This window comes from Amblyomma maculatum, chromosome 1 (genome assembly GCF_055883805.1).
Source record: "Amblyomma maculatum isolate TAMU_Amacu chromosome 1, ASM5588380v1, whole genome shotgun sequence".
NCBI lineage: Eukaryota > Metazoa > Arthropoda > Arachnida > Ixodida > Ixodidae > Amblyomma > Amblyomma maculatum.
This window is the reverse complement of record NC_139344.1, coordinates 269330390-269350360: the sequence shown is the minus strand read 5'-3', so window position 1 is coordinate 269350360 and position 19971 is coordinate 269330390. Positions and strand designations below refer to the sequence as shown.

The window sequence follows — 19971 nt, the reverse complement described above, 5'->3', positions numbered from 1 at the left end:
CTTGCGGCTAGCAGTAGCAAAGGATGTTGTTTTAGCCTCTTTCCATCCCCCTCTGTCACCTTGATTTCACGACGTGCCATTTCTCTCTGTTGTGCGGGCAACCGAAAGTGCGCCTTCTGCGAGCGCAGTTACTTTCGGATGGCTGACCGCGTGGGACCTTCGACTGCGGACTGGAGGGATGGTTCTTTTGATTATAAATACAAGCCGGGCTTGGACTCGGACTCTCAAGAAGTATCGCAGTTTTATTCCTATATTATTCTCATTTATCTAATTTATAATCGGGCTGATGATGATGATGATGTCAATTAACATCTGCAGAACACTGAAATGTGCATATTCTGTTGACTACTTTATTTGTATACCAATCATAATCAAAAATAAATCGCTATACTCCTTCCCTGATATGCTCGTTTTCTGATACCAAGCGAACACTGGCGGTGCGTCACTGCCAGAAACGCCTGACAGCGAAAGGGTTAAAACAAGTGAAGACAAGCAGTTTCATTTGAGCTTTGCCGAGGTGCGTGAAAAAGCTACTGCATATATTTTTCAGGAAAGAAAGGCTAGTTAAGTTCCTGCTTATTGAATGCTCAGGAATCGTTTGTTCATTTTAAAATTAATAAGATGCATTTTTGCAAGGTTACTACATGAATGATTCCTTGACTGTTTGTTCCCACTGCAACCCTGTTAGAGGCTTACCAGCTTGTCTCCAGGCCACATGTTTAGCCTGACCCAGTTGGTTCAAACAGTACATATTGTTGGATGGGCCCACTAATGGCAGATTGAATAAGGAAATGAAATTGAGACCTTACTTCACATATGTTTTGCCTCACAAAGTTGTTTCTTTGTGTTGAGAGATACTGCGAGTTGCCTGACACTTTGCGCTTCTTTAAGAGGGTGCAGCTCCTCTTTATGTCCATTTTTTTTTAATGCCCATCTTTTTCTTTTATTTCAGCCACTGCCCTGTTCACTCTAACTGGTGATCACATTGCAATTTTGCGTGGCCGCGACAACCTTGTGGTCGTCTCACGGTCTGACTTATTGAGCAAGTGCCAGGATTTGATAAACATCCTCCAACTTGAGTTTGTTTTGGTGTTGGTACGTGATTGTCACTTCTTCAATTGTGGTTTGTGATTGTGACACTTTAATCAGTGCTGACGTTTTTGTGCGTGCCTAACATAGCCTTGTCGCTCCTTTTTTAATTTTTCAGCCTTGCAGCGATGCACAGACAGTGGTCAATAACTCGATAGAGCGCCTAGTTGAAAGCAATATTTTATCACTGTACAAGGTAAGTGACGTTATAGTGGTCATAGCTCAAGGATATGAAAATGCATGGAAACGCCCGTTTTACCTTTTTTTGTAGCCAAATGCTTGCACACTCTTTGGGAGTTTCACATTTCTTCACATAATGCGCCACTAGAAATGAACTGTAGGGCATAATTGTCCCATCTCACAAAAAAATGGCATGATATAAGTTTCTGTACAGACTCAACAAGGTTTACATCTGAATCAATGGTTCGAAATTTGAATCAGGTTTCGTGCAGTAGAACTTTGCTGTTACATTTTTCATGGGATCTTTGAAAAAACATACAAGGAAATGGGCCAGTTGGAAAGTAGTAGCTGAAACAGTTTTTTTTTTCTAATTATTTTTTTTATTCACATACTGCAGCCCTTTTGTCAGGGCTGTAGCAGGAGTGGGCAGAGACGGTACAAATAGTGTAGCGTGCCAACCATATACAGTGCAACACTACTAAAGAGAAATAAAAAGCAAACAAATGCCACACATGTGCAAACCCGATCTCGCTCATGGGCAGTCATACAGTACGCTAATTACTTTCAATGCGGACCAGAAATATTTTTCGGTGGGAGATCCTGGATGCTGCCAGAAAGAGAGTTCCAATCGGATATTGTTAGAGGGAAAAAAGTTAATCCGTGCATGGAAAGGTATAATGTTTAGTGGATGGTGACTTCTTGATGATGCTAATTAGGCAAACATTAGGTAAGTATTATGCGAGAGGTGACAATGAGAATTAATAATGCAATGTAAAAACTTCAAAGAATCAGCGCGGTGATGTTCAGAGAGAGGAGGTAAATGTACTGATGAAAGTATGGAAGAGGGAGAAAAATCGCGGTCATACCGCCGAAAGATGAAACTGCGGTTTCCTCTGCATAGTCTCAAATTTCCTAATTTTGATTGCGGAGTTCAGGCTCCACACTGTGGACGCATATTCAAGAAGAGGGCAGATGACAGATTTATACAAGAGTTTTGCTTCTTTGGGGCTTCAGACAATGTATGGCGTAGGTAACAAAGTTTATTCAAGGTTTTGCTGCAGATTGAGTCAGTATGTTCAGACCATATTATCCGTAATAGTTATTTCAAAGTACTTGCATTTAGAAACTCTGTTTAGTGACTGACCCATTTTAAAGAATAATTGAATTATGAAGGACACTGTTTGTTACTGAAAGTGAGGACAACAGTTTTCTGGAAGTTTAAACTCATTAGCCACTTGTTGCACCAGGCACAGAACTTTGAAAAGGAATCAATAAGGTGGTTGTGGTCCTGATGGTTGTTAATTTGACAATACAAGACACAGCCATTGGCGTAGAGGCATATCTGGCATGTGATGTTGCATGGAAGGTCATTTATATAAAGTAAGAAGGAGAGGGAACCAATAGGGTAGGGAGCCTTAGGGAATGCCAGAAGTTACGTGTAGGATTCAGCTAGTTAACTAACTGTGAACATTGTGTGTGGAAGCTGGAAATCCAATAAACTAAACGAGCATTATTAGAGTCTACTGTGGTATCTTTTTTTGAAGTTTACAGTGAAGTACTGAGTCAAATGCTTTACAGAAATCTACAAATATGGCATCAACTTGGCCCCCGAAATCCAGGCATTGAGATCAAACCCTTGTCTGAAACAGTGTTGAACATTGGATAATATATTATTAGATTCAAGAAATTTCATTATTTGCTTATGTAAATGTGCTCCAAGAGTTTACAAGGCAGTGATGTTAGTGAGATAGGCCTGCAGGGGTGGAAGTGCTGCTTCGTTTGCTCCATTCTGCTCCAAACTGCTCTTCCTGATAGAAAACACAATATTGCTTCAAAACTGCTCCAAATGGCTGCTTTGATGTTTTGGCATCAACATGCGAAAGCGTACCGGTACGTTCGTGACAGTGAAATGGTTAATGGTATTGTGCATGAAAAAAATTGATTCGATGCAATTTTATACATGGTATAGGGGCTGCCCCAGTAAACATGATGGCAACACGCTAGTGACAGCGGTATTTTGCTGAGCCTGATGCATTTTTCATAAACTAGAAGAGCATGGAGCCTAATAAATGTTTGTTCACGATTAAATTTCAAATGAAGCAATTGGTGTAAATTTATTGGCAAATAAGTGGATGTGACATAGCACTTCCTCTCTGCTACCACGAGCCGTTAGGAATCTTGTATGGCTGCAAAGAACTACGTGAGTTTTTCTAATGGTTCTGCTGGGAAAACAAGCAGGTAGTACTTCATCATTGAGGCTGCCATGCCTACGCTAGACAAAAGCATACTTTAACTTCTGTGGGAGTGATGCCACTTAGGTTCCAATCACTAGACGTGTTCTCAGGAGGGTTGGAAAGCCATAGAGGGCTTATTGGCAGCATGTTGAAGTAAGAAAGTCCCAGTGTAGCTTAAGCCACTGTCAGAAGGCCGTCAAATAAGGAATCTGAAGGGGGAAGAGGCTATCCATGAGTGCATACTACCCTCCCTGAAGGCACTACTGACCAGTGCCCAGAAATTTATCAGTGCAGATACATGCACAAGATAGGGAGTGGAAATGTGCCGCTTATTGATGTGAACTCCAAACTAGTGGGGGTGCTTGAGCACATCGAAGTTGGCTCCCTCTCTGAATCTATCAAGTGAAAATAGTGAAAAGTTTTTAGTTAAACTTGATGAAATAACAAGGTTGGCATTCCCAAGGATGAGGGATCGAACCCCGGCCTTGGCGGCCGCTTTGCGGTGGAGGCGAAAAGCAAGGTGACCGTGTGCTGTGCGATGTCAGTGCACGTTAAAGAACCCCAGGTGGTCAAAATTTCCGGAGTCCCCCTATACGGCGTCTCTCATAGCCTAAGTCGCTTTGGGACGTTAAACCCCACAAACTAAACCAAACCATGACAAGGTTGACGACTGGGCGAGTTGGTAATCGTACCAGCCTCATATTGTTTGCTTCTCTTCTCTGTGTTGTCTTTTGGCTGGTTTAAAACTAAACTTGATGTTCAGTTATGAAGTGTAAAAGCAAGCATTTCATTTGTTGCTAGCTTGTTGTTACACAAAAGCCTGCATGTAATGAAACATTTTAAACTTTTCTCTACTTTATTACATCCAGGTTTAACTAATGTTGTAAGAAATGAAGTTGCAATCTCGCAAAACTGTTTCTTTTTGTCTGTGCTATTTTTTGTGCTGTACATATTTGCAAGTGACCTGAGCAGTGAACTTTTTCTGTGTGTGCAGTGTCCTGGCCCCTTGGTGTTGACACATCCATCGAGGAAGTTGGCAATGAAGAAACTGCACTCTTTTCATCTCGACAGTGAAATTGAAGGAAATGAGGATTCCAACTTTCAGGATGAGCAGTATCGGGTCAGTAAAACTACGTCACCCTGTTTCTTTCCTGTTTTCTTCTATCAAGTGCAGAATTTAAATATACACTGAGCAGCTGGAATTTCATTCTTTGTTTTCTTTTCAAGAATTTCGCATTCTACTGCCTTTTGGCCCAATCACTCAGAAGCCAGACTTCATTGATATATAGCCGATAATGCGGCATGGGGTCATTGTAGTAAGCGGGTTATTTTACCATAGAAAATATGCAAAAGTGGACGGTGCAGAAGCTTTTCATTGTTGTAACCGATATAGTGTTAAAACCGGCATCATTATATGTGGATTCAACTGTGTATATTTTTTCTGAGCTCCAAGAAAGCCTGCAAATTGCAAAAACACTCACGTGGCTAGCGCATTCGTGCACCACAATTGCCCTGTTCTCAGCAATGGCATGAGAGAACAAAACCAGCTGTAGCCATGGCTTTCAGCGGCAGGCCGATATTTCTGCAGTGGTTTCTTCTCGCGTGAGCCAGTTGGCGCATGTGACTGTGCAAGTTGCAGCGAGTGGGCTACAGCCATCGCCACCTTATCAGCCTAAAGCTGGAACTGGGCCATTGAGGCACGGCCGCAGGTGATTTTGGTTCATGCAATCCACAGTTGAGAGCAGCATTATTGTGGCGCACGAATGCCCTTATCACGAGATTGTTTCTGCATTTCATGGGCTTTCTTTGGAGTTCAGAAAAAAAGATACACGTGCAACTTTCTATACCACAAACAAGTGGAAGGGGGGTTTCTGAAGGTGCTCTTCTACTTGGCGCCACAGCTCTAAACTCCAGAAATGCAGTCATGCCATTACTCGGAAACATAATACACGATGTAATAAAGATCTCAACCCAAGGACGTAACATAATATTCTGTTGGGTTCCAAGCCACATGGGCATTGAAGGAAATGAGAGAGCGGACGTGTGTGCTGCTCAAGCAGGCAGGAATGAAATAGAGAAAGTAAACATACCTTATAAGGATTGCATAAAGTTAATTAAACGAAAACAAAAGTCTATATGGAATAACCAAGAAAGTAATAAATTGCACCTCGTAAAGCCTATAATAGAAGAATGGGAAACAAGCACTCATCAGGAACGCTTCATGGAGGTTACAGTATGCCGTCTGCGTATCGGGCACACACATCTCACACATAACTTTTTACTAATGAAACAAGATAAGCCTATGTGTGGAGAATGCGGAGAGCTACTCACAGTCAACCACATCCTGATTACATGCCCAAAACTAAAGACACTACGGAGAAAGCATTTCACTATTTTTTATGATCGTGCCATCCCTTTCCATCCCAAATTACTTTTAGGAGAAAGAGCAATAATAAACTTAACATGTGTTCTTAGTTTTTTAAAAGAAGCAGACGTTCTGAATAAACTGTAAACTTTAACAAACCTTCTTCCCCTTTTTAAATAAGAAGATTTTAACCTTGCTCTTGGCGCATGATAGCCTCAGTTGCTTATGCGCCAAAAAACCCCAATACAATACAATACTATCTTCTACTTGGCGAATCATATTTATTGCCTAAAGTCAATATTAAGCAAACTATGAAAAATAACCTAATTTACTAATTATTCCAAATGAAGAAAATTTTTGTAGTGCGCAAGATGGCTGGCAGCAATATGAAACTGGTGAGTACCCTTAAAATGTGATGTGTTAGTATACTCAACGAGTAGAGGAAGCACATGGGTGCAATTTAGGTAAATATGCATACTTATTCGTAGGGCACAATGTATGTGGAAAGCAGTGTCCGAAACGCGGCATACTTTCGATGGCAGGATGGTGTGAATTTAAGAGAAGGTAGACTATCCTGCTGGGCTACATTTTGGCAATGGGATACTTTCGATAATTGTTGCGCCTGCCTTAGTGTGTGCGCCTGAGGTGAATGCCATTTCATGCACTTTGGGTTCGGGGAGATCTGTTTAGATTGCTGGCCTTTCCAGTGTCATCCTTTGACGTGACCCCCGTCTGAAATAACTGGTGTGAGCCTTCTGATCTTTGAATTAACGAGTGTCCAACGTGATATATATATATGGGCGTCTGCCAGAACTTGGTTCAAGTTATCTGAATTTCCAAACTAATGGTCATCAATTTAAGGAGATATCACAATGCTCACCTTTTAAAAAGCCCAGTTCTGTACACATTAGCATTCACAAATATTTGCACTACATGTCCATAGTACGCAGTGGCACGTGAAAGGGCATCATTAAGATCTCCTGTGGGGCAAACTTGTGATAGAACCTTCAAGTGTGGACCTTGCATTTGGAGCCGTTTTGGTATTCCACGTGGAGGATGATTGACATGTCTTTATAGTGAGCACCTTGTGTGCTACACATGCTTGCTTGCAGATTTGATGGGTTTATTGTTAATGTGCACTGGTTTTTGGGCGTGTTTTCGATCTTAGTGCTGAATTTTTGTTTGGTCACATGCCTTTGGCAGCATGAAGGGTAGAGGCTTGCTTTTCAGTTTTTAGGTGCTCATTGTTGCAGCCAACCAAATGCTCGATGTTTTTCTCCTTTGCATCTGTTTCTAGCAACTGTTAGTGACGTTCAACTCGCGCAGGTGACCCTGAATGAGACCAGTATTGGAATGCTGGAGTTCCTCCGCACAGTGCTTGCAAGTTGCATCGAGTCCTACTGGGTGGTTGCTTGCTCTCTTTCCAAGCTGGTGGGCACACAGATAGAAGGTATGCATGGTGTTACTTTATCAATGTGTGTGTGCTAAATGTGGTGCTTAAATGGACAGTGAGGATGACTCCATCTAGTTTCAGTTCTTAGTGAAGGTTTATTGTTTGGCTCTGTGTATTGATTTTTTGTTCACATCGAAAAATGCATTGCATCATTTGGAAGTGAAGGGCAGTGGAGCCTACCCTCAGATCTAAACTACAGAAAGGTGTCTTGATGTCATTGCAGTTTTCTTGTCACAACGGCCAGTGGAAGCAATAAACCTGTACTGTGAAATCTCAATACAACGAATCACATGGGACCCTCAAAAATCGCTATTTTGAGCTATCGTTGTAATGAAAAGCTTTCGGTTATAAGCCAGTGGTTAGACCTAGGTATGAAAATTATACTTTGGCAGCAGACACTTATGCAAACAAGCAAGCAAAATCTGAACTTAAATGTAGCAGTCACTAGACAGTTTTAGCAGATCGTATTGGTGACACCACTACGCTCGCGTTGCCCTCTGAGCCTAACCGGATCGCTGGCGGCAAAATTTATTTTTTAGCTGAGCGAAGGCGCAGGTGAATTGCACGAAGAGCCCCCTGGTTATAAAAAGTGGAACTAGGTATTAAAAAAGCACTGCTGCATTTTCCTGCCCTGGTGCAAAGCAATACTTATTATTGCGCGTAAACTTTTTATAAGATGTGAAGCGAGAGGCATACGTTATTTTTGAGCAGGCGTTCGTTATTTGTGAAGCCGGGTGGTGGCGCAACACGTAGCCTCACCACATGCGATGCGCTCGCAGTGCCGCTCCGCTCTCCGTTAGGACTGCGAACAAGCGGAACGGAAAGGCCTGTCCAATTGCCCGCTCCCGTCTGAACATTTGGCGCATGCGCAGTAGCTCTCCCGTTCGTCGGCTGAGCGGAGCGGAGGCACAAATACGGTCCACTAAAATTGTCTACTTTTAAGCTATTTTAAAGTCTAACCTGGATATATCAACTGGAAGGGTATCGCAAAATGGTTTGATATATTGATAATTCTGTATACAGAAATCTGCTTGACACGTCTCATGATTGTGACAAATGATGCCCTATGCAATCCGCTGCAGTAGTGCAGTGGTTAGAATGCTCAACTTCTGTGCCCAAGGATGGGGGAGCTAATCCTGGCCATGACAGCCGCTTTTCGGTGGAGGCAAAAAGCCAGGCGCCTATGTGTTGTGCGATGTCAGTGCACCCTAAGTGGTTGAAATTTCCGGAGCCTTCCACTACATCATCACTCATAGCCTGAGTTGCTTTGGAACGAAACCGAATGTACTGGCGTAATGAACCCCCCCCCCCTCCTAATTTTACCGCTGGGAATTTCAAAAAAAGGTTAGTCGTTAGTGTGTCCTTTGTCACAGCGCAGTCCACAGCCTACGCTATGACAGGGCGCCAAGGTGCTGTACGGCAGTATCACAGCATGTGTTAGTTCCTTTGGGGAAGGGGAACGGTTGAGGAGATGGGGGCAAACTTGGCAGAATACCAGCGTCCTTGGTAGGAGTGCATAGCAGCTTGCTCAGCTTTTCCAGCAAAAATTAGTTGGCTGGAGAAAGCAACCAACATTGTCTGCCATTCTGTCTACCATCTGCTGAGCTGGCTTGTCAGTGCATGTGCTGTGTGTGCTGCTGTGAATGAAGACAGGAAAAGCAGAAGAAAGGAGAGAGAAAAAGCTCGACAGAAGTTTTCCTTCCTGCATGCGTCTGCACACCCATGGAGGAACAAAAGAATGTACTCACCCTTGCACTTCGCTCTCTTGTTTCCCCTTCCCCAACACCACTGCTGCATTGGCTGCATCTGCTCCCTACCGGCCACTGCCGAACTGTTTCTCTCTCGCTTCTTGCGCACATGGTAAACAATCAAGGATGATGGGGTCTTTGGGAGCAGTTAACCTTCCAGTGCATGGTGCGGAGTTCAGTACAGTCGCCGACCGTTTTTTCGGACTTGAAGGGACCCGAAAAATGGTCCGAATATTCGAACAGTCCGAAAAATCCGTGAAGCACAAAAAATCACTTTATTCAGAGGAAATCGGCTTAAAAAAGTCGCCGATTTTACCTTGCGGCAAATTTCTTTTGCTGGCGACGATTTGCGCTTGTATTTGCGCCAAAGTTGTCGTTTCGCTGTACACGCTAGACAGCAAGTTCACAGCGTTCGTAATTTGTGCAAGCGATGGCTGTGGTAGGCCGCCCAAGTCGTCGTCGGAGTCCGACTCGTCTTCAGGTTGAAGAACCTGGCGTACAAGTTCGTTGTCCGTGAGGTCCGCACACATATCGAGGCCGTCGTCCACTTCAACAAACTCGCGGAACGTGGAGCCCGTTGGAATGTCCATTCCGTTCCCGCGAAGGTGAACGATGAGGTCTTCGCCACTGTCTGCAGTCAAATCCTCAGAATCGTTGCAGTCTTCTACGTCATCGACTTCATCGGCGGAGAATCCAGCGTGCCTGAAGCAATTAGCAATTGTTTCCGCTCTCACTGCCTTCCACGCATCAGCCAGCATGCTAACCGCCGCAAAAAGATCCGTGGCGTACTTTTTCCCGTTGTCAAAACAAAGGACTGTGCGCCGCAGAAGACGGTTCCGATAATGCACCTTAAGGTTTTTGATCACCCCCTGGTCCATTGGTTGGAGCACGCTGGTGGTGTTTGGTGGCAGGTATTCGAGCCGAATGGCTTTCAGGTTGTCGAAGGTGCCGTGAGACGCGCAGTTATCAACAAAAATAATAACTTGTCGCCCCTGCCGCTCGAAACTTCGGTTGAGTCGACGCACGTAATCTTCAAACAAAGCATGAGTGATCCATGCCTTAGAGTTGCTGCAGTACCACACGGGAAGGTTCTTCGCGCCCTTAAAACACCTAGGATTTTTGGATTTGCCTATCACAAGAAGTGGCAGCTTCTTAGTGCCAGTGGCATTTGCACCTACCATTACTGTTATCCTTTCCTTGCTGTGGCGGCCCCCTGAACAGGAGTCACCCGAAAAAGAGAGGGTGCGGTCAGGCAACATCTTGAAGAAGAGGCCGGTCTCGTCACAGTTGAAGGTGTCCTCCGGGCTGTACTGGCTCAACAAGGGCTTCAACTTCGTCTGACGGTAGTCTGCTACCGTGGCTGGGTTGGCGGCTCCGCTCTCCCCGCACATCTTCTTAAAAGACACACCGTGTCTCTTCTTGAAACCGCGGAGCCATCCGTCCGTGAACTTGAATTTTTCAGTTCTCATTTTCACGGCCAGGGTCTCTGCCTTTTCCTTCAACGTGTCGCCCGACACTGGAAGGTTTTTCGCTAAAGCAGCTTTAAGCCAGAGTAGCAAGGCCTTCTCCAATTCGGGGTGGTCGCCTTTCCTGTCGTTCTTCTGGCTGCTGCTGTGGGACGCCTCAAAGGCGGAAAAAATCTCCTTATTTTTCACGTAATCCGAAATAGTTTGCTTCGACAGTGCGAACTCCTTGGCCACGTCAGCTTGCGTTCGCCCACTCAGCGCTAGCTTTATGATCGCTGCCTTTTTCTCAAGGGTCATGGTAGAATAGCTCCCACGCTTCTTTGACGGACCCGGCAGCACCGGCGGGGCCATGTCCACAGCCCGAGTGCGCACCACACCGCTCGTCAAACACGCAAAAATGAGGCACTTTTCGTTCAGAGCGGTGGAACCGCCGGACGCAATCACAAAACGGCCAAAGAATTGACGGCGCGCCACTCGGTTGACGCGATCGGAGAAACTCGTGTGACAACACGGCGGACGTATGAGACAAAGCACAGAGATAGCTGTCAGCGTTGGCGACAAAAGCAGGTTGACGGCGATGACAATCCGACTGCCACCTCGAAGTGGCAGAGATTGCAGGGGCCTCTCCTGGCAAAAATGGGGCACCGAAACCATGTCAAGCCAATCCAACTGCAGAGCCAATCCACCTCAATCCAAGATGGTGCTTGTTGCGCCGGCGAAAAGCCGATAAGATTGCAGATTTTGGCCTGCAGGGGACTGAAATTAGTCCGAAAAATTGAACTTTCGGACTTTTAAAGTCCGAAATATCCGTCGCGAATATGTATGCGCTTCGATGGGGTGACTGACGGTGCCTCACTGAAGTCCGAAATATCCTACAAGTCTGAATTATTGGAGTCCGAATTACCCGTCGGCTACTGTATATCAAACGACTGGTGAAATTGTAGTTTGATAAATGGCACAACTTTTTTGTGCTTATACATGGGATTTTCAAAGGAATAATCTTTGAGTTTGATACAGTAAAGGCTTGGTAATTCAGTTCTCTAGCGGCCATAAAATATGTTCAAATTATTGAAAGAACAAAAAAAGAAAAAAAACAAAAAACTAGGCACGACTTTTATCAAATACCTTTACTGCGAAAAGTATTCGAGGATGCTCATCTCATTCCCCACAGAAACCCACGCCAAACTGTTTTTCGCAGTCCTTTCAAGTGCTGAACACCTTCCATGCTGTCTGCAGTGTCCCAACAAAATTCTTCCAGCACACTGAGAGTGTCCTCGGCTTTCTTCACCGTGTCAGGGGGCCAAGGTTGTTTCTCTCACGGCCCCTTATCCACCGTAGAACTTTCGCCGTGCAACAAGTCTATGACAATTTCTTCTTCAGTAAGAGAGTCAGCTTTAACAACGCAGTCATCAATGCTAACATAATCAGTGAGTGTCACCACATCCGGCAGAACAGCTCCATAGTCTTGGCAGTCATCTCCATTGTCGTCTAGCGATGCTTTGGCTTCTGTATCATCGCAATGCTCAGATACGAGGCTGCTCTAAGAAAAGTTAGCTGTGACGTGTGTGGCAGTGTTTTGTCAAACGTATGCTAGAATGTTGACCACACTCAAAATATTTACATCGTACTGGTTGCAGAAATCATGGCACGAGAGCATATGTTCCACTGGAGTGCACGCCTGCATATTAAAGAACCCCAGGGGGTCGAAATTTTTGGAGCCCTTTACTACGGCGTTTCTCATAGCCAGAGTTGCTTTGGGATGTTGAACCCCAGAAACCAAAGCCGATTTTGTGTACAGTGGCAAAAAACAACTTCATGTTATGTGCACTGAACACCACCCTTCCCGTACTTGAATGCATTGATGTGCATCTTGGGTGCCTTGCGCCAAGATGAAGGGTTCATTCAATTACAGGTTTGCATTATGCGAGTCGATCACCTACGGAAGCAAGGCCTCTTTTAACTCCGGCTGAGCTGCTGTTTGCAGACGCTTCTTGATTTCGAACGCCAGAAGAATCTGTTTTCACTTTTCACATTACATGGACATAGACAGGGTACTTCTTTTCGCGTTGCATTTCCTCCTGGCTTTCTGTCGAGAGCCTGCCTTTCAGGGTCTGCAAAATTTTCTCTTTGGTAGCCAAATCCTTCACCTCGTACAGTCAAATCACGATACGAATCACGTGGTACAGCAAAAAATCATTCGTTATTTATAAATATCGTAATGAAAAATCTGGGATTATAAGCCAGGGGTCAAACCTAGGCATGCAAATGACGTGTGTAGACAAGCAAAATCTCAAATGAAAATGTTACACTAACTTCAAAGCCAATTTATTTGAAGAAATCTGCTATTTTCTTCTGCCGCATGCAAAACACACGATCACACACTACATTACACCACTACAGTGCATACACTTTCTACTTTGCATAACACCTCATTGGATGCGTGATTACACTGAGCGATGAAAGTACACTTTCTCCACGTGCATGAAAACATCAGCTGTCTCGACCATTTTGATCGTGGTGGTCAAAGGGGCAATGCTAGCTGTCTGCAAAGAGCAATTTGCTTTTTCCCTGTGTCAATTTCTTGCCAAAATAGAAGCCAGCGAAAGCTGGCTGCAGTCATCGTTAGACCTCGCATTCTCCCCTTGTTTCCGCTGCCTCCTTAGTGCATTGCAGCCATTTTTTTCCCTCCAAGTTCTCTCTCATCCAGTTATTTTTCCTTATCAGTGCCGCTCCCGCAGATGGCTTCTCTGCACTAAGGAGCCAACGTGCTCAGTGTCTTTTGGAAATATGGAGCTGTTGCACAGAGTTCCTTCGCTCTGCAACCCACAGGCCTATTTTGGGAGGCCTGTGGGATACGATGTCCTTCTAAGTGTGGCACGCTTTGCAGCAGTAACAGTTGTGTGGCATGTAGCATCTGCTGCTGGTTCACTCACTAGAGCGCACACACACACACTCAAGCATACACAGCTCTCTTCCATCCATATGCGGGGTGATGCAATGAACATTCACGGCACCTGTAGTATTCCTTCAGTCCATCAATGAAATCGATACTACCTATAAATTTGTTGTATGTGGAAGCAGTCATTGTCTGTCATCCTCTGTCTACATCAGCACTATCATGCCTTCCTGTCTTGTCCCACTTTTTAACTTCTAGACAGCGGACCTACTGAGTTATCCCCTTTCTTGGAACAAACCAACTCTGACTGCTTTCTGTTGATTCTCGATCTCTTGGCTGTGTTGTGTCTGAAAACGAATTGCTTCATTTTGGGTGAAGTTTATTTGCTGGAATTTGCTGGCAATAGACTTACCAGAGATTTTTATGGGGCAGTATTTGGGAGCCCCAACTTGAAAATTTCAGGTGTTCATTTCTTTGAGGTTCGATTCCTACTGCGGCAGCTGCATTTTGATGGAGGTGAAAGGCAAGGCAACCATGCACTGTGTAATGTCAATGCACGCTAGCGTAGATGCATCATATTGATGTTTCTGGGTTAAAAAAAAGCTAATCTGTTGGCATTTTTATATAAAACTATTTTGCAATCCCCTTTGAGTTAGGTATATCCAGGGTAGACTGTGTATTTGTGCCATATGCTCACTTATCTATGCTGAAAGGAACTTTTGGCTGCTTCAAAGAAAGTTTAGCCTAACATATTACTGCAAAATCGCACCCAATGAAGTAAACCATGCGGCATATTTGAAACCACATTGGAGGTTGACAGCTTTGTTCATATATCGGTTCTCTTCCGACTGACTACAGCTACTGCACAATCAGCTTTATGTGCCATATTAGGTATTTAGATTGACATGGATCACATATATTGTTGCTGCCTGCTGCATTGTTGCATGAGGTTATCTTGTGATTGCAGAGAGGATATTCTTCAGGCACATCCAGAAAGTGGCTCAAGACAAACTGCAGCAAGGAACACTGTATTATGGTGAGGAAATTTTTCATTAGTGAATTGAATGTGTTCACTTACTAATGGTTGCCTCTGTACCTTTAATGTTCATAAAGTTTTGCTGTAAAGCAGCATTCCGTACTCGTCGGGTGTTCTGTAGAAAGAGCAGCAATGCATATGTGTTAAATGATTTGAATAGAGTGTACATTTGCCGCATATGAGTTATCTGTTTGACTAAAATGGCTTTCCTGGCTCGTCAAGTCGCCGCTGAATAGTGATTTTTTTTTCTTCGTTACTTTATTTAGTATTCAGACCACAACAAGGTCCAAGTAGGAGGGGCACATTTTAGTAAATGTAGTAAACAAAAATGCAGAGATTGTGGGAAAAAAAAAGGTAATCAGTACCACTCAAACTGTGATAGAGCTGTAAGGTGGTTCCACTCAAATATGGTGCACAGCAAGGAATGATGTTCTTAGCAGTCAATTCTCACAAAGTATGGCTTTAGTGAGTGCTTGTGATGTCTGATGTGCTAGGTGGACAGAGAAAAATAAGTGAATTAAAGCATCTATAATTCGAACTTTTATAAAGATTTTTGTAGTCCTGTAAATTTGAATATAAATTTAACCAGATAATCGTAACTGGTGACCTGCACCAGCCCGGTTAAGATTTTGAGTTCTGTGCGGGAAAGTCTAAGCCCACTTCCATAAGAAGAGAGCGTTCGCCTCTCTTGTGTATTTCTTAATGAAGCCCCTCACTTTTCCTGCATTCAGTTTGCCGAATCCCAATTTCGCTACAGAGCTATGAAGTGACGGCCCCTCAGATCCGCAAAGTGATGCCGATGCTTGATACATCATGGTGCCCCACTCCCAGAGCTTTCAGATTGGGAAACAACTCTGTGGTACGGCTCTCAGACTGCCAAAGCGAATACCATTTTGAAAGTGCTTGTTGCTTGTTCGGCAAGGCACAGCTGGACTGGAAGCTCATCGCCAGCCTACTCGGGGTCAAGGCAGCGTTCTGCAGAGGCATCGAAGTACCTCCCACTCATAGCAGCGGCAGTGTGTCCTGCCTCACAACTATTCTTGCCCTTGGCTGCAAAGTGATAGTGTGGTATGGAAGAAGGACCCAATAGCATTTTTCCGGCATGGAAATGCGGTCAGTGCAGTCCAGATTCGATTGCACAGCTTTGTGCACGTTTACTAAATGCTATAACCACAGAGCCACCATGACAAGTGATTGAGAGTTTCATTCCGCCATTATTTGCAGTCATTGCAGGCAGAAAGTAGCTATGTTATGCTGGTGATCTTGTGAAAAGGCTGGGTGTAATGCTAAAGGCTTGTTCTTTTTACTGCTAATCTTTGTATTATGTAAAGTTCTGTAATGTTTCTCTGTGCAGTTCTAAGTTCTTGGCCCAATTTATTGATCAGAGAACTATAGCAGACTATTAACCTAGTTCAGATAGCATACCCTCTGGGGGTCGGCCTTTGTGTATGTGAATACAGTGTACGAGAACTCTTGTTTCCACTGTACTGCTGCTACGTACAAAATCTTGGCACTAAAATTTCGGACCATAGGGCAAGCAAGCGTACTCTGCATATGCCATGCATGTGCCTCTAAAGCCTCGTTCTCGGCGGCTGGCTCACAGGTTCAACGCAGTTGTTTTTGAGAATCATTTTGGGTGTATCTTCATCAGGCTTTCGGGTCCTAGTAGCTGCTGACAGTTCTTAGTACATAAAACTTTAGGATAAATAAAGTACGTGCCATTTCATCAGGGACATTAAAACCGAATTAATTTGAAGTCATTGGGACTGTGAAAAATGTTCGAAATAACCGAACATAAAAAGAAATCGGGCCTAGGCAAAAAATTCATGGCAAGAATGTGCTGCGTATGCTGCAGCTTTTCGTTTTGTTTTTTCGTAGGATGGCATCGTGGCACACGCATGGCATGAGGCAATCAATTATAAACTTGTTACAGTGCCAGCCAAGAAAAGCCAACTGGCACTCCATCCTGCCTTCCACACTCTGGTGACACCTCAACAGCTTGCAGCAAATTTCACAGCCGTGTCTAGTACTGGATTTCACGGTGCATGCACACCGCTTAATTATTATCTGTAGTTCTTCTTACCCTACCTACCGCTCATGCAAAGGACCGACTGCCAGCGCAAGTGAGCCTGGCAAGCCGCGTGCAGTTCAAATTTCCAATAGCCTAGCTGATTTGCATACAAGTTAATACTCTTTTCGATCCTGCCGGGAACTGGCATCATCATGGGGTGCATAATACTCTGCTCGTCCAAAGCTACTTACACGCCTGCCACAGTTACGTCTGCCAAAATTTGGATGGTTGTTTTTTGTGAAGAGAAATCGACTGTATTGGACAGTAGTTAAAGTAATTGATGCTAGTAGCATAACCTTCTAGCTCTGGCGTGCCATTAAAATAAACTGTGCAGGCTTGTGTTGCGTGCAGTCAGTTCATGTTGGGATCGAAGCAAGAATGGTCACGTTGTGGGACACGATTTGGCGCTGCTATGGGTGTGGGGAGAGGCGTCGATGACAGGACCTCTGCTATGTGCTACCTTGACCACTACTGGGGTCAGAGATGAGTGACAAGTGTGTGCTTCCTCCGGTCTCGCTGTGCCTTGATGAAGTGCCAAGAGCACTTTGAAAGTGATATCCATGGCTGCATCCTAGTGAAGAGAGTCTTCTCTGCAGACGCCATGCTTCAGCAGTCTGCAGCAAGCTGTGCCACTGATTGAATGTATCATGAATCAAATGGGTGTTCTTTTCGTCTTGTCCTTTCATTACTTACGGTTCCATAGAAATGTATAACGTTGCCTTGCCTCTGCTTTTCATTCCACTGTATAATCATATGACCACATACTTTACTCGTTACCCTCCCCCTCCCCCTTATGTAATGCCCGACCCAGGGCCCTAAAAGGACAATAAATGATAAATGATGGGAGTGCTACGGCATATCATGCATTAGCATTACTTTGCAGCATTTCATGAATTCAAGGGGCTGCCACTCCATCAGTTTACAGTGAAATATGTGGGAGTTCCCAATCCCAATATCACTTCAAATCTTTTAATAATGGGGATAGTGCAGCCCAAATTAAATTTTGCTGTATATTGGCCACGAAAACTATCTGGGCTAGTTAGTTCATGTTTACAAAGGTGGAGTTTCGCAGTGCAAATGGACAGACAACAACTCCATACTGTCAGTTGGTTGTGTGTGTCTTCCTTTCAGTATCACTTCAGAACTTTACCAGTAGTCTTCCGCTACTACAACAGGCTCTGCTAGGTGTGTTCTTTCATTAGTCTTAGAACATCTTCTGTTATGTGCTCTGCTAGAAGGTATGCAGGAGCTTCGATATATGAGTGATCTGTGACTTGATCGCTTTTGTGGGTTCGGTGAGAGGAGTTTCTTTTTAGGATGCATTTTTTCTAATGGGGGAAGGTTTTTGTGTATTGAAATTGGATATCCTTAATGTGGAGTGCCATTATTCTGTCTAAAGCTGTTCACTGCATTATTGCTGCAGAGGAGAGCTTTGCTGCTGACACCCTGCGCAATGCTGTCCAGCTGTATGAACACTGGGGCATAGTGGAGCACCATTCTCAAGATGGCATGCGTGTCCTCTACCTGGGGGAACCATGGAATGTGGACGAAGCCATAGACTCTGTGATTAGATTTGTGGGGGCATTCAGGCGGTGACCTGGTGGACACTGATTTGGTAGACTCCAAATGAGGACGGCCACGCAACCAAAGACAGAAGCAGTTGTTCAAATGTGCTCTACTCAGACGTTTCTGTCACGTTTTCATTTTTTTTAAACCTCTGGTCATACTGTTCCAGGTAGTATTTGCTAGCATTTGTATGCGTGCACACTTTCATGTGGGTGTGCTGACCTGTTCGTGCTTTCTCTTGTGGTTGGGGGGAGTATTGCAGTCATGAATGCATTGAATGAATCTGAAAAAGGAGGCTTGTGTGTCACTTGCATTTCCTTAAAATCTTTACTGTGAAGGCAGTGTAATTAAAATTGGGTGCATAATGTGCCCTTGGTTTGGTAGTTGGATGGCTACAAATTACGCTGGGGAACATTCTGTGCACTGTTAAAGTTGCTCTGCCTAGCATTTGTCTGCCGTTTTTAGAATATTAGTAGTTCATAATCTGTCTTATTGTCTTGCTCAAATTTTGTTTTTTGTGAGAGTTGTGGTTTTTTGAGCTTTAGCTCTTAGAAGCAGAAGGGATTCAGGCCTATTTTGGTTCTAAAAGTGAGTTAACTTCATTGAGAGAACTGCATTTTTTTTTTTGCATGGCATGTACCATGTATATACATATAATCAAATTTTTCATTTGTGAATACTGTCATTTCATGACTGCACATTTCTGTATGTCATCATGCCATCATAGTTAACAAATGAATTCTTGTTCCAAGTGTTCAAAGGCAAAAGTTGCTTGTCTGGGACAAAAAGTGCCTTCAAGGTAAGCATTATGTTGCTGTTGCCAGGTTTCTAGTTATAGTTAATAAAAATAACTGATTTTCACTTGCCTTCGTTTTGTAGTCTGAAATTTGTGTGTTAAGATAACTGTGCTGTCTTGATGGCTGGCTCCGATTAATTGATGCAATCACACTACTGCTCTAAACTACTAGTTTCAAAAACGTTGCCAGAGGCCATCATGGGTTTGGGTGTACTGAATATTTTTTTGTTTAGAATGCCTGACAGTGGGTTCAGGTAGAACGAGAGGAAGAAGATGGCTACGCTGTATGAAAGAGCACGGAACAAGGGTAGAGGAGGTGAGAGGGGGCAAGCCTCAGTTTGCAGGTCGAGCCAACAAAGTGGACTTGTGTTGTCTGGGCAGAGCGATTATCACTGGCAGGTGTTTAAATAAGCTTCTGCTTTCTGAGAAGAAAGGCGGGGGGAGGGGAGGAAAGTGGGTGAGAAGAAAGTAGGTCAAGGAGTGAAAAAAAAATGTTCCTTCAATATGTACTTCTCAGCCTGGAACTGGTGATCTTGTGGCCTGAGAAAGAAGTAAAAGCAGCAGTACCACTAAAACTATAGTTGTGGGGTGGATGATTAGTCTGCACCTAAAGCAGGTTTGGTGCAGACACATATTTCTTGAAAAGGAACTCATTCCAAAGGGTCATGATAAGGGATATATCTGCAGGTGAACAAATTTCAAAAGCTTCCTGCAAAGGGACAAAGGACAATACAGATTAATATCTGGACAGTGAACCACACCTGCCATGCCAAAAATAAAGTTCAAAGGCCTACTAAAGTAGTAAGTGATAAGTAGGAAACTTGTTTGGAGAAACACCTGCAGCTTATGCTTTTGGGGAGGGGGGAGAGAGAGTACACATGCAGTGAATAAACTACAATTACTGCTATATAGGATTGTTTTCCCAGCTAGTTTTGGTGCAGAGGCAATATATTTAAGGGATTCTAATGTTCCTCTAGAGATATTCCTGCTGGTTCCAATGTTCTAAATTTATGAATAAGATATAGCTCTCTATATTTTCTGACCCTTGCAGATTTAAAGCCTGACTGGAGA

The 19971-nt window shown here is 43.9% G+C and overlaps 1 protein-coding gene across 3 annotated transcripts in view; it reads left to right on the top strand.

The window, feature by feature from the left end:
- Window positions 1-18965, top strand: part of mino (glycerol-3-phosphate acyltransferase mino) — a 103908-nt gene extending 84943 nt beyond the window's left edge. For all 3 annotated transcript variants that reach the window (XM_084591232.1, XM_084591231.1, XM_084591230.1), the window contains exons 17-22: window positions 953-1095; window positions 1208-1285; window positions 4498-4623; window positions 7195-7318; window positions 14399-14467; window positions 17962-18965. In XM_084591232.1, the coding sequence (XP_084447358.1) occupies window positions 953-1095; window positions 1208-1285; window positions 4498-4623; window positions 7195-7318; window positions 14399-14467; window positions 17962-18134 (713 nt within the window). In that variant the 3' untranslated portion in view covers window positions 18135-18965. The remainder of the gene's footprint in view (window positions 1-952; window positions 1096-1207; window positions 1286-4497; window positions 4624-7194; window positions 7319-14398; window positions 14468-17961) is intronic.
- Window positions 18966-19971: the final 1006 nt, after the last annotated feature.